The 14,625-nt window shown below is 38.0% G+C and overlaps 1 protein-coding gene across 1 annotated transcript in view; it reads right to left on the bottom strand.

Moving 5' to 3' along the window:
- Positions 1-14,206, bottom strand: part of mad1l1 (mitotic arrest deficient 1 like 1) — a gene marked incomplete at its 3' end in the record, with an annotated part of 68,253 nt that extends 54,047 nt beyond the window's left edge. Inside the window, exons 1-11 of the mRNA XM_079264744.1 lie at positions 14,156-14,206; positions 13,159-13,342; positions 12,943-13,083; positions 11,422-11,601; positions 11,208-11,332; positions 11,036-11,117; positions 10,336-10,466; positions 9,126-9,240; positions 7,383-7,444; positions 1,718-1,804; positions 921-1,065 (exon numbers count right to left, since the gene is read on the bottom strand). Of these exons, the coding sequence (XP_079120870.1) occupies positions 921-1,065; positions 1,718-1,804; positions 7,383-7,444; positions 9,126-9,240; positions 10,336-10,466; positions 11,036-11,117; positions 11,208-11,332; positions 11,422-11,601; positions 12,943-13,083; positions 13,159-13,314 (1,224 nt within the window). The 5' untranslated portion in view covers positions 13,315-13,342; positions 14,156-14,206. The remainder of the gene's footprint in view (positions 1-920; positions 1,066-1,717; positions 1,805-7,382; positions 7,445-9,125; positions 9,241-10,335; positions 10,467-11,035; positions 11,118-11,207; positions 11,333-11,421; positions 11,602-12,942; positions 13,084-13,158; positions 13,343-14,155) is intronic.
- Positions 14,207-14,625: the final 419 nt, after the last annotated feature.

Below are 14,625 nucleotides of genomic sequence, written 5' to 3' on the forward strand. Positions count from 1 at the left end.
AACAAAACAGCTAAAGACACAGCGGAAACTGCTAAAATTACATTCAGAAAAGTCTGCAGTTAAATGACTAAACCTGTAAGCATAGTGCTAAGTGATCATCTCTAGTAAAAGATAGATTTAATCTTGCTTCTATAAGATGCTGTGAGTGTCTAGAAAATGTGCATGTGATGTCACCAGCTGCTGTTTACATCAGCACTTCCAGGTTCCTCATGAGAAAACTGGGTAAAAAAACATGTCTAAAAAACTGAAAAGAAATGTCTTTAAGCTCACCAGAGAGGTGAAGAGTGGTTACAATGCAAAACCACTAATTAATAACTTAAATGGTTGGGATCTACTGAAAGGTGGCGTTCCAAAACCTGAATGAAGTTCAGGTTTAATAAGTTTACACCTGTTTCAGACGTCGGTGTTTACCTTGTGTTTGGTGTATACCCCGACGCCAGCCATGAATTTAACAACTACTGATCAATAAATACTCGTACTGCCATTTTACAACCAGATGGACGAAGACCTGCGAGGCCAAAATGGTGAATCAATCCCACAGTTCTCTGTGTGGATGACACTGCTCCGCATTCTTAATACTAGTGTGTGTGTGTGTGTGTGTGTGTGTGATTTGTGTACTAAGAGATTGTGCATGATGACCTCGGGAATAACGCACGGAGAAATCAATAGCAGAGGGAGGTCTAGCAAAGCACTGCAGAGTATGAGAAAGCAAGGAAGACAGATGGAGGAATCACATGACATTTTCTGGCCAATCAGGAAGCTCGGGGGGGGGGGGGGGGGGGGGGGGGGTAAGGCAAGATTAGGGATTCTGTGCTGCTGTAGAGCTTCATGTCCCTACAGTTTTCCTGCATTTTTTAGAGCAACCTGCTGATGTGCCAGAGTTAAAGTGTTTGTGTATGTCTTTTTTTATCACCAAGTACCTTGGTTAACAACAGCACTCGCTTCTGTAGTCGCCGGACAAGAGAATCCTGTGCCTCTCGCCTCTTCTGCTCCTCCAGAGTCTTGCTGCATTGCTGGATCAGTTCTGCACGAAGCTCAGACTGCGAACGCTCCACACTCCTCACACTGAGACAAGGATAAATACATACATGTCATTTTAGGAAAAAGCTCCCAGTTAACCTCCCGAACAGACAGCTAATAACTCCTCGACGAGAGTGTTTAAAAAAAAAAAGAAAAAAAATCATTCTCCATAGAGATTTACACCACATCTGATCTATAAGACAATAATTATGCAGAAGGGCAATAATTACACTGCAAACTCCCTTCACCATCCCCTCCCACATTCATCACTCTCCCATTTTGCTGTTTCTAATATTTCATAATGAGCCCAATATGCTCAGCAGAAGAGAAATGCTTGTTAACTAATGAAAGCCTTCTTAGCTGGACTCAGCTGCAGCATGAATGTACCAGAGCTTGCACACAGTCCTCCCCAAAGACACCACCCCTGTCTAAACAGGACAAGTTTAATTAGTGAATTCCTTCTCTCGCGCTTGCAAGTTTTCACACATACATTCACACACTCACACACCAATGGTTACTGTCAGGAGTGCTATCAGAATCAGGACCAGTTTAATTAACTTTGTGACAATTAAGGACTTCTCGGAGATATGCTCTAATAGATACATCGGGGAGAGAGGCAGGCGAGGCAGACGGAATGAGAGAAATAGGTTTGAAGCGAGAGAAAAGGATTTTGCGTGAGTCAGACGGTGTGTGTTACCGGCTGTTGAGTGTGTAGTTCTGTTCTTTCAGAGCAATTTCTCTCTGCTGGATCTGAATCACCTCCCTGGACAGATCCTCTGGTTTCCTGCAGACAGACACAACACTGGATGGTTAGCATGCACGTGTGAAAATACACACAGACACAGAAAGAAAAAAAAATATCAATATGACTGAGAAAGCTGAAAGGAAAGAGGAGATGAAAAGAAGATTGTTTCCATATTCTTTTGTTTGTTGGTTAGTATGTCAATAAAATGACATAATCAGCAGAGGGAGGGATAACAGGAGGCCAATGGAATAATAACCAGTCACCACTCTACAAAGTAAACTCAGCTGGTGGGAGAGATTGACGGATTACAAACACACAAAAAAAAAAATCTAATTATGCAGGAGGTAAAAAATACCTCCAAACTCTAAAAATCTTACTGTAACTGTGGATCTGTCCAAGATATTAATGCCAACGAGCCTTTATCTACTGTGAAGTGGTCACACATGGAGAAAGTCTATTTTGGTTCCAGACCTTAGGCTAGAATCTGAAACCTTGAGGTAAGATTCCCACATACACGTTTCAGGCATCAACAGTCTCACTTCTCATTAACGTCTTGCATTGCCAAATTAATTTCTGGGTCCTTTGCTTCACTTTGCTGGCGGACTTCACAGTAGAAAGTTGAACAGTTCAACTTGTCAAAAGGCAGCTCAAGTGCCAGCCTATCAAATGGCCAAACTGATGGCATGTTTGATCTTATGACCAACTGTCACTACAATGACAACCCTTAGGCCTGACCACAGACGGTGCTACTGCATCACATTGGTGAGAAATCATCATGACGTTACAGGAAAGATTATGCCTCAGCCATATATGCAAATTAGTGCAACTCACGCACAAAACATAAACTTAAAGTTCAAGTTGGATAAGTGGCATTCACTCCACATTACATTATAAAAAAAAAAAGACAAAAAACTTCAAAACTTTCCTTTATAGTTTCACTATTAAAATAGGATTTTTGTCTCAACTGTGAAGCAGTCTGTAGAAGACAATGTTTTACTGTTTCCAGTATTATTCATGTTTCAAACCACAGCTATTGTGCTCAACAGCAGCTAGAAGTCAAAAGTTAGTCTGAGGTTTTAAAATTCTTTACTCAGCGTCAAAATGTTTGTGCAATGTGGTTTACAAAAACATTCCTTTCCAGGCAGAGCTCCTGTGGCCTTTTCCAGCAGTTTTTAGAAATTTATAGTAAATGTGAAGGATTTATTTACAATTTACAGAGATGTAATGTTTTGGTGTTTTGGGTTTTTTTTCCATCTACCATGACCACACATACACTGTTAGTTCTCATATGATTATAATAACTACATTTTAAATTGCATTATCTCCTGTTTTTGTCAGAAAGGCTGAAAAACAAGACAAGTCATGTGAAAATTGTTTAAAATGGGTTTAAATTTTATATAGCTCGAGCCATTTTCACACAAGAGCTGGAGTCACCATTTCCTCAATGGCCTATCAGCCTCCTTGTAAAATCTCCAGAACATCAGGTGAGACCAGAGCCAAAGACAGCAGCCAGAGTTAGGGGGTCTGAACTCACAATTGTGGAGACAAAACTTGTGTCCAACAATAAGCAGTATTGATGGTAACACAACTAGCAGTTTCATTTGTTACTCTCAAAGTACTGGTAAGGAAAGAAAACAAAACTCTCCAGACTTTCTACTGAAAATGTCCACTTCTAATGAATGTAAACAACTCAAAAGAAGCTTGAGGCTTGAGATAAAATTATAAGTTTGTGAAACAAACATTATTGGATGAGAAGTGAATAACTACAAGGTGTGACTGGAGGGTGAGTACTCTCTCTCAATGGATTTTAAGTCTGCTTTAAAGAGACATTCTGTAACTTTTTGACCTTAAAACTCCCCAACTTGTTCGATGGCACAGTGATATATATATCATGTGTTTTTTTTAGAGCCACTGCTACCCAGCAGCGTGCCAAGTCTGAGGAGTTGCACTTCAGAACTTTTACATCCAGGACATGACGTTTTGCTTCACAGTATGATGAAAAACTGGCTGTTTTGAACATGCAAACGTCACTGATTCAGCAAAGAAACACAAGAAGATTAAAAAAAAAAAAAGGAAAGAGATAAAACAAGAGTCATAATAAGATCGTCTTCTGCTGGCTGGAGAGAGATAACAGGTCAGGTAGGATGTAAGATAGAAGATTTTATTCTAGTCTTGTTTAGTTCTTGTGAATTGAATTTCAGAACAAGAAAAACAACTTAGTAACCCAAAGACAAGCTTGTTTCCTACATTTCATGTTTTTGTAGTGAGACATTGCGTTATTTTTTTCTTCCAAATTTCACCTTTTTTGTAACATCTTTTTATTTCACAAAAGGAAAGGAAATATTCAAACTTTTTAAATTGTCAACATGGCCCAATTTTCAACTTTGAAATTGAACCCACATTTGACAAAATTTTGTGATACATGCTATTTTTGTTTTCTTATATATGTACATACCCACAGACCCATCAAACGTCTAGATAAAAGTATGGAAGCAACTTTGTGCAAAGGCAAATAAGATGAGGTGTTACTTACACACTAAACTGATTGCAGTAAGTCAGCGGGCCCAGAAGAAAAATAAAATGTCTGACTCCTTCTGCATTAAGTTTGTAGGGAACAGCCCTACATACTGCTGCACTCATGAGCACACAAACAGACTTATCTAGATTGCCAGTGTGAAATAAAAGATGAACCAATGGAAATCAAAACATTTATTAGTAAATAAGAATGTCTGCTAAGGTGAATATCCCTGTAACACATTCCCAACTATTTTTAATCACCTATCCTTCACAGGCCAATTGCAGGAAAATATTTTCACTCTCCTGTTCTACCAAGTCATCGTGCCCCATGCCACCCCCCCTTCTCCCTCCAATTGTCAACCATGCATAAGCAAGCACAATGTTATCAAAACATGTAACAGAAGGAAAGGAAATGACTAGGAGCAACCAGCCAGCTGCTGGCAAGCTGTGGCTTTGAGGGCCGTTTACTCCACCAGGCAACCACAGTGATTGCATCCTTCATCCAAAAACTTCTGTTCATCTGGCAAAAAAGTAAAGTGACTGCAAACAGAATTCAGCAGGGCATAAAGTCTTAATACATTCCTGATACTATTCATTTCACATAATGAATGTTCTGACGTGTTCTGTGCAAAATGATGTTACAATATTTAAAATTTTAAAAAAAGAATTATCAGGAGCATATAGTTAAGTTGAAGTAAGTGCTATAAGATATTTCAAAGTGAATGACAGACCCTAACTCAGACTCATTACATCAACAACTGTCCTGAGTGCGATATTGATTTGGCACAAGTTTCATTTTCTCTGAAAATAATTCCTGATTATTTCTAACAACAAATTGAGCATGTCAGAAATCCAGATTCAGCCTCCCTTATTTTATAGCTCTTCACCGTGGTACCATCATACAAATACACTAAAGAGAACGAATCCCCTCAGGTAATTACTTTTTGATGAACACGCGAAAGCAACAGGTGCAAACCAAAATGCTCCTTGCAACAAGTTAAAGCAATTAAAAACATGATGTGGTTCTGATTGACACATCTCAGCAGCAGTCATATCGAACTGAACTCTCATTCAATACAACCTGGTGGTTATCCTGGCCAGGGACAGGACTACATGCTAACATGATGTTAGCATGTAGCATCTGGAGTTTTTTTTTTTTTTTTTCCCCCTTTCTTGCCCAATGGGAATATGTAACACTTATCTGACACACTTTGACAGACGCACTGAATAGAAGATGCCGGATATTACTGTGTGGATGTGCTCCAATTACCATTCTGTTAACCCCACAGCCAGAGTTAATCACAAAGAAAAAAGGTGTTTTTGTGTCTGTGCAGGCATGCATGTGAAGCAAAGGTCTGTAATGTTTATAACCTGCCAGATCCACTCCACTGCTCCGAAGGAAGCGGCTATTTTCTCATTACCAATTTGAGCAAATGCATCTAGATGCGCTCAACACACACACACCGACACACAGATGCAGAGAGAAAACAAACAAATGACTATACACACCAATGGAATGAATCTTCAATTATCTGGCACATTTCTTCTGAATGACCAAAGCGCCACCTAGTGGCAGTTCTTTGTATTCGATTGCAAATATACAGGTACATCTCAGAAAATTTGATTATGAACAAAGTTTAATATTTTGTGTCACTTATTTCAGAATGTGAAACACAAATATTATATCGACTCATTACACATAGAGTGAAATATTTCAAACATTTATTTCTTGAAATTTTGAGAATTGTGGCTTGTAGAGAATGAAAACCTAAAATGCAGTGTCTCAGAAAATTTGAATATTACATAGGATCAATGAAAATAAAAAAAAGGATATTTTAAACAGAAATGTCAAGCTTCTGAAAAGTATGTTTATTTCCATGCACTCAATACTTGGTTGGGCCTCCTTTTGCATAAATTACTGCATCAATGCGGCATGGCAATGGAAAAGATCAGCGTGTGGCGTAATGGAAGCCCAGGTTGCTTTAATAGCAGCCTTCAGGTCATCTACATAGTTGGGTCGTGTGTCTCATCTTCCTCTTGACAATACCCCACATATTATCTATGGGGTTCAGATCATGTGAGTTTGTTGGCCAATCAAGCACAGTAACACCATGGTCATTGAAGTAGCTTTTGGTACCTTTGGCAGTGTAGGCAGGTGCCACGTCCTGCTGGAAAAGCATCTCCATAAAGCTTGTCAGCAGAAGGAAGCATGAGGTGCTCTAAAATTTCCTGGTAAAAGCTGTGTTGACTGTGCACCTCAGAAAACAGAGTGGACCAACACCAGCAGATGACTTGGCTCCCCAAATCATCACTGTGGAAACTTCACACTGGACTTCCAGCAACATGGATTCTGTCTCTCTCTCCACTCTCCCTCCAGACTCTGGGACCTTGGTTTCCAAATGAAATGCAAAATTTACTTTCATCTGAGAAACAGTCCAGTCCTTTTTCTCCTTAGCCCAGGTGAGATGCTTCTGTCGTTGTCTCTGGTTCAGGAGTGACTTGACACATGTCTGGGATTCATCTGTGCGTAGTGGCTCTTGATGCACTGAGTCCATCTTCAATCCTTGTGAAGCTCCCCAAATTCTTTAATGGATGTTCCTTGAAGATCCACTCAAGGCTGCGGTTATGCCTTTTGCTGGAGCACCTTTTCCTACCACACTTTTTCCTTCCACTCAATTTTCTATTTATTTGTTTGGATACAGCACTTTGTGAACAACCAGCTTCTTTAGAAATGATCTTTTGTCGTTTTCCCTCCTTGTGGAGGGTCAGTGATCGTCTTTTGGACATCTGTCAAGTCAACAGTCTTCCCCATGATTGTGTAGCCATCTGACCCAGACTGAGACCATTTAAAGGCTCTGGATACATTTGCAGGTATTTTGAGTTAATTAGTTGATTAGGGTATGACACCATGACTTTCCAAGATGGAAGTTTTTCACAACATTCTAATTTTCATTTCACATTCTAAAATAAGTGACAAAAAATATAAAACTTTTTCATAATATTATAATTTTTTAGATGTACCTGTCATCCCAAAATAAAAACAAAACAAGCATTTACATACACATTTGCAAACCATGCAAACTTTCATAGAGTGATTAACCTTATGTTGAGTCCAGTAGACTGTCCAAGGTTTTCCCAAGCTTGAAGCTTCTTAGCCAGTCTCTATAAACAGAGTAAATATGCAGTTTAAATAAAAGAAAATCTCAGATTTCAGCCTGATAACATCAACATACAATATGTGGACCTGGAACTAAACAACCGTTGTTTAGTAAGAATTATTTTAAACCAAATGTTATTTGAGTTGAATTTTAATTCTCAAAGTTTTTTTTTTGTTGTTTTTTTTGGGTTTTTTTTGGGGGGGGGGGTTGTTTTACGATTTAATGTACAAAGCAAAAGTGGAAAAAAGGAATAACAAGAACTTATTTCCGATTATAGATTTAACATTTGAGGAAGTACTTTGACCCAGACGTTCTCACTGCCCCATGCTTACTTTGTATTTGATGCTTACGACATGGACAGCAGCACTGACTTGATGTGGTTCATAGCCACTGATTAGGGGTGGGAATACTGAATCAAAAATCGAAAATCAGGATTTTTTGCGTCACAATTTTAAAATCGATTTATTTTTTAAAAAAAAAAAAAAAAAAAAAAGGTTTGTTTTTTTTTCAATTAGATAAAAATAATCCCATTTAAAATTTTTGTCATTTTTATTATTTTTATTGATATTTTTAACTTATCTTCTTGGGCATTATAGCAACAGCATAATGGTCTGGCAACTGTGTTGTTTTTTTCCTAATTGAAATCAAGAAAAATGACAAGCAAAACAAAGTTTTATCCTTTTTTTTTGTTTGTTTCTAATCTACAAAAATCAGCAATAATGAAGAATTGTGACAATCGCAATTTAAATTGGCACTCAAAAAATTGGAATCAAATCGGGACAAAAGTATATCACATTTCAATAACCGACAATCCTTGGTGGAATATTCAGCACAAAATGATATAAGTTATCAAAAGTTTGTAAATAAATGCTTTACATTTTTTTTGTTTGTTAGTAATTTGACAGTTTTATTTCCAGTCTTCAGGCAGAAAGGACACTGCTGCATGTGATCCACTTGTGTGACTGACTGAATCTGTGCAGCATCTGCAGGGACGCAGACACCACATTGGTCTGTTGTGCTGAATAAGAAGCTAGAGCCAAATTGCACAATCTCAATTTACCGGTCAATGTACATTCCTACCCTCACCTACTGCATGTGACTGAAAGAACAGTAATGCGAATGGAAGCAGCCAAAATGAGTTTCCCCCGCAGGGTGTCGTGCTGAGAAGCTCAATAAACGGGGAAAAGCTCACAGTAGAGAAAAAAAAGGTCAAATTGTGCCTCAATCTGCAATAATTAGAATAATAGCATTTTTTATATCTTAAGCCCAATTTTACTAACATTAAAAGCTGGTCATTTGCCATCATACGTGTTTGTGAGATAATTAACCATCCACAAAATATGTGATTTGTGCGCTAAAATGAAGTGTTCACGATTCATCTTGTGAATTGTGATTTTCATAAAGCTCTGAAAAACAAGCAAATATGCTGGTGTGTGAGGATGCAGCAACATTTCTGTTTGCACCTCAGGAGGTTTTCTTTGACCAATCGTCAGTCTACAGTGTTTTCACATCTGCTGTGTAAAGCTAAAAAAGAAAAGCCAGGATTTATAATGAAATCAGTTTTGCTGAATTAAAAAGCAAAAACCAGATCAAATTTACTTTTAATGTATCTGCTTCATTTTTGCACATACATTTTTAAAATGTTTAGAGTGAGGTCCCCAGTTCACAACTGCACTTAACGTTACCTCTTTCTCCAGTTCCATATTGACCAACTCCTCTTTGATTTTCTCCATCCTTTCAAACTTCTTCCGTTGTGCTTCCACCTCCTCTTTCAACAGGCTGCAATTCTCTCTGCTCTCCCTAAACAGAGCATGGATGAGATCACAACATTTTCTTTGGACTTATTTTAGAATATCTAAATGATAAATCAATCACCGTCTACTATAAACATATTTTATATATAACTCGAAACACTCAGAGCGCTCAAACCTCCGCCAAGCCACTGTCATTTTCTTTATTTGCCAACAATAGCGGGCATCATTTTTCACTTAGAAACTTTAATTACAATACGATCCCTTTCTCTTCATAGAAAAGAATCATTTTAAAAATCCTGGATCCAGGAGGTGATCCAGATCATTCCTTGCTCCCAGCTGAATTTCTGAGATTTTCCAGAAAATTTCATCAAATTTGGCCAAAATGTGTTGAGTTTTGTTGCTGACAGACAGACAAATCAACACCTGCAAACATGACTTCTACTTTTCTGAAGGTAATAACATTCTACTGACTCCACCAGCGCACATAAATACTGTGAATCATTCAGTTAGATGAAGCTGGTGTCTGAAGGGGGTTGGAAGTATCACACTGCATACATGAGCATTAAAAAGTATTTCACACTGACATTTCAGAACTGTAAACATGGCAGTAATGCAAACAAGTTCATGTTTTGTAAACAATATAAAATATAGAAGGTGGGAATTCCTGACAGAAATTTACATTTCTTCTGATGTCCGTTCCACTTTGTACTTTTTTTTAATAAAACACTTGAAACTTTATCCCACAGAGTTGACATGACCATGCAAAGAATTACAGCACCCTCAGCAACGTGTTTTAAACAAGTAACTAAATGTAACACCTAAAAAGTGTGTTGCTGTTATTAATAATGCCATCCGCAGTGCACATATGAACACAATAGCTGATGCATTTCAACTCAAAACAAGCAGTCACACACTTTTCAGCAATATTAATCAGCTCCTGGTGTATAAGGCAAAATGTGAGCAACTTTCCTTCCACATCATGTGTAATACTGGTAAGCACGCCGTAGCTAAGCATCCAAACTATGAGAATACTCAGTAAATGTTCTGTGTAAGTTATAGAGAATCCATTGTTGCTACAAGTAGAGTCATTTGTCACACAAAGACACACAAAAAGCAGAAAAAAATGGGACATGTCTTCTACCTGAGAAAAGCATTTTCTTCTCTGAGGCGCTTAAGCTCCTTTTCCAGATCTGGGACTTTGGCCACTTCTGATTTGACATTTTTTACAATAGCCATGTCCTGCTCCTGGAGGGCAAGACATCTCTCCAACTCCTGCCAAAAAAAGCCAGGATATATCCAAAACAAATTCCAACAGTTTATACACACTGCACTTAAATAGCATTCAGTGCTTTAACCTTTGACACTCATGCACACATATTTTAAGAAGAAAATGTTTACACTGTTTATAAAAACATTATGCACAACAATACAGAGAGAAAGTAGTTAATAAAGAAAGCTAAATTTCCTTTTTGGTAAAAATAAATAAATAAAATGGTAGCTGAAAACTGAAAGACTGAGTTTCATCCGTGTATTTAAATGTGTTTATCTAGTTTAGTTCCTGGAAGAATGACTAAAGGGAATTCACAGCATTTCTTGACCTTTTGTTCCTGCCTTAAACACACTACTAAGGTGTTACGACAAAGCAGATCCGAAATGCAGCATTAACATTGGTGTTTTGCTTTCCTGAACAAGTACTTGTCCCAGTGCATGTCTGTATCTGTCATTTAAACGCAGACATGTTGCAACCTCATTTTCTGAAATGCAAATAATTAGGTCCACAAAGCAGAATTCTGTGAGTTGATGGCCAAAAGCAGTATCAAATGGAGCGAAGTCCAACGTACCTTAATCTTGATTATGTGCTCTGAGCAGGAAGATTGGGCAGCTTGGAGACTCTGGGAAAGTTGAGAGGCTTCCTGATACTTCCTAACAACGATCAGACAGAAAAAATGTTTGTGTTCAGTGTTATATTATGCAGTGCAAGTGTAATATTCAGTAGTGTGAAACTGACTGCACCTGCGCTGCAAGTCTAGCTGTTCTTGTAGTTCCTGGTTTTCCAACGTTTTGGTGTAAATCGTTAAGTCTTGGTTTTTAATCTTCTGCTTTAGCTCTCTGATCTCATCCTTCAAAGAACTGATGGTCTGGAAAGAAGTTACAGCAGTGAACAGGAATAGAAACAGACGAAAAATTGGAGTATAGGTGTGTGTACGTCTGTGTTTGTGTGGGGTACCTGGTTGGTTGTATTCAGTTTAACGTCTTGCTCATCAAGTTTCTTGTTCAGATCCTCTAGGTTTTTACGGAGAGTACGGTTTGCCTCCGTCTGGTCTGACAGATTTTTTTTTAATTCCAACTCTCTCTCCTCTAACTTTTTAATTTTTCCTTGAAGTCCCAGATTCCGGTCCACCTCGTGCTGTAACATAAAAGACAGAGTACAATGTGGGAGGTAATGGTGGAGATTATGTGAGAGGCACCAAGATCCTAAAACAGCAAACGGCAAGAGCCTATCCTGTAACAAAAACTATTGCGGCAGTTGCCGTTTCTCCAGAGGAGAAATCCCTGTAAAACTACTGGTTTTGTTGTAAACAAAGTTGTCACTGCAAACTAGTTAGAAGTAGAGTTTGCTGTTGGGCAGTGGCATTGGCTGTTTTACAGCAGCTGCTTACTATTGACAAAACAGCGTTTGCTATTTTTGGATCTCGACACTGCTGGATTATGTTCTGTCAAATTTCAATCAATACAATGGTTGTAGGGGTGGGAAATCAAATCGAAAAAAACAAAAAAACAAACAACAGGACTTTCTGCTTTACAATTTTAAAATGGATTTTTTTTTTGTTAAAAAATCTTTTTTTCTTTCCAAATAAACAAAAACATCCATGATAACTTGTTTTTATTCTTTTTACTTATCTTTTTGGGCATTATAGCAATTGCAATATGATGGTCTGGCTACTGTGTTGTTATTACCTAATTGAAATTCAGAAAATGACTCACAAAAAAATTTTTTGTAAATTTTTTTTTAGTCTACAAAAATCAATAATATCGAAGAATCGTGAGAATTGCAATTTAAAGGGGTGCTATTATGGTATTTCAAGTTTTCTGAGCTTTCTACAGTGTTACAGTGTTGAATCCTCATCAGACATATGAACGGCACTGTTTTTATCACCTAAATGCATGTTTGAGTTTGAGTTTGAGTTCCAGCACGCTCTCCGTTCAGTTTCCATAGCGATGAAAAATGCTCGTTTTAGAGAGTTTTTCTACTTGGAAATCCTTGTCACGTCCCGGGGGATAAGGTTCGGTGATTGGTTACCTTCTACTGGTTAACAAGTGCATGTACAAATACATCAGGCGGGTGGAAAACGTCGGATAAAGTTATTTCCAACAATGGCTGGTGAGTTTACCAAAGAGAGACATCCTGCTGCATTCGTTGTTGTGGGTTGCTGTTTTCCACTTTGTTTTCAGGGTTTGATTCAGGTTCCAACATGTAGGGCTGTATGCTATGTGTTGACATTGTATTTTGTTTTTTTTATTGAGTTCATATTAGCCTAATCCTTCTGTTTATGAGATGTTACAATGACAGCGAAAGCAGTTGCGGTGCGTGCTCCTGATGTAGTGCAGTGGCGGGAGGCGGGGCTTAAGTAATAGTTCCACTTACTTTAAATCGAATTGGCACCCAAAAAATCTGAATTAAATTGAATCAGGACAGATGCATTTTGTCACAGCCCTAAATCGCTCTAAATAACAATAATGAGTGTACCTCTAAGTCTCGTGCATTGTCAGAAGCAACTTTTTCCAGTTCAAATCGAGCTCTTTTGTGACTCAACTCCATCTGCTTCTTTTCCTGGTCCAACTGGAGGTAGCGGTTCTGTGAATGAGCCCTCTCTGCTGCTTCTAAAAACTAAAAAAGGGAGTGGAAAAGTTCATCAATGCACTGACTAAATGATGATGATGTTTTTACTAAGTTTCTGCATACCTCCATGCTGCGTTTGTAATGACTCTGCAGGCTTCCTCTCCCTGCTGACGGTTCGGACAGCCGCTGGAGATGTTCAGGACGACTCTCAGGACGGCTAATGAAAGTATTGAAGGATTTCAAGGTAGTCAGCACTGTGGTGTCATCTTCTAAATCCATTTTACGAGTTCCCCGATCTTCTGGTGCACTGATGAGAGGTTCAGACATTAGCGTGTTTCATTCAACACGAATACAGAAATATCCACATGCTTTAGATGTGTACAAAACTAAAAGTGTTACATGTCCAAAAGCCCTTCATGGAAAATTTGGCCTATGCTATAGCACATAAACATGAATGCAATAATTACAGATCATGATCCAAGTAATGAAAGGGGACAAGTTTATATGCAACTGAGTCTTACAATTTCAGTGTGAATACATTTAGCTACTTTGAACTATACGAAGGCCGGGGTGGACACATTTACACGTTTTCAATGTGCATGTGTCTCTCTCAAGACTCATTTGCTATGATAATAGATCATTTTGAACATTTACTGAACCCATAGGATTTGAGAAGTTTTGGGAGTAAAATCACTTTTTAGTGGCACAATAAATCACTCAGATCTGAAACGGGAGCTTGTAATCACAAACTGTTTAAATTGACATTTAACTTCATTTAGGACTGCCATGTTAGGGTAATATCACATTAGCTTTCTCGCTAGTTAGTTCAAGTAGCTAAATAAATTACACAATCCTAAATAGAAGCTTTTAAAAAGCCCAATATTATGACTTCTCGACGTGCTGGGCAACTTTTCTGGTAATATTTTTATGCATTTCTTGCTGTGGAAACTAGCAAGTTTTGATATAGCCGTCTGCAGTGTTTCAACAAGCTCATTTCTTTTTTCTTTTCTTTTTTTTTAAGAAAAGAACAACAGAATCCCTCCAAGGAGAGTAACGTCTCACCCCAAAACTAACTTGTTTATGAAGAGTTGCCGGTTTGCGACAGATAAGTTATCTTTACCTTGTTAGCGTGTTAGCTGTCTTATCAACACAGAAATCCCTCCAGTTTAACTCGAATACTCGACAAGTATCGCGAGATTATCATCCGGAAGTGTTTTTTTCTGCTGCCAGGGGAAACTAGAAGTTGCTTTTAAATGAATATTAATTTAATTTAGTTGAAAATGAACATAAGGGCGAAATCTTGTGATTTTTAAAAAATGATTATACGCATGATAAAATGCAGGCATGTAATGTTTGTAACTGTAAAGAACATCGGACTATAATTATGGGCTACATGGTTTAAGATAGATATCGTTTATATTAATAACTATAAAGTAGCTATCACTTGTCATAAAATCTGAAAAAAAGTTTTCACGTGTGTTTTCATATATAGCATTTCCGCAGCTCTTCTCTGTTTGTGTTTACACCAGTCTATGGTTTACGTGCTTGACAAATATGTAGTTACAGGACTCGCCCGGTAGAGAGCAGCAA

This window comes from Telmatherina bonti, assembly GCF_933228915.1.
Source record: "Telmatherina bonti genome assembly, chromosome: 3".
Lineage (NCBI taxonomy): Eukaryota > Metazoa > Chordata > Actinopteri > Atheriniformes > Telmatherinidae > Telmatherina > Telmatherina bonti.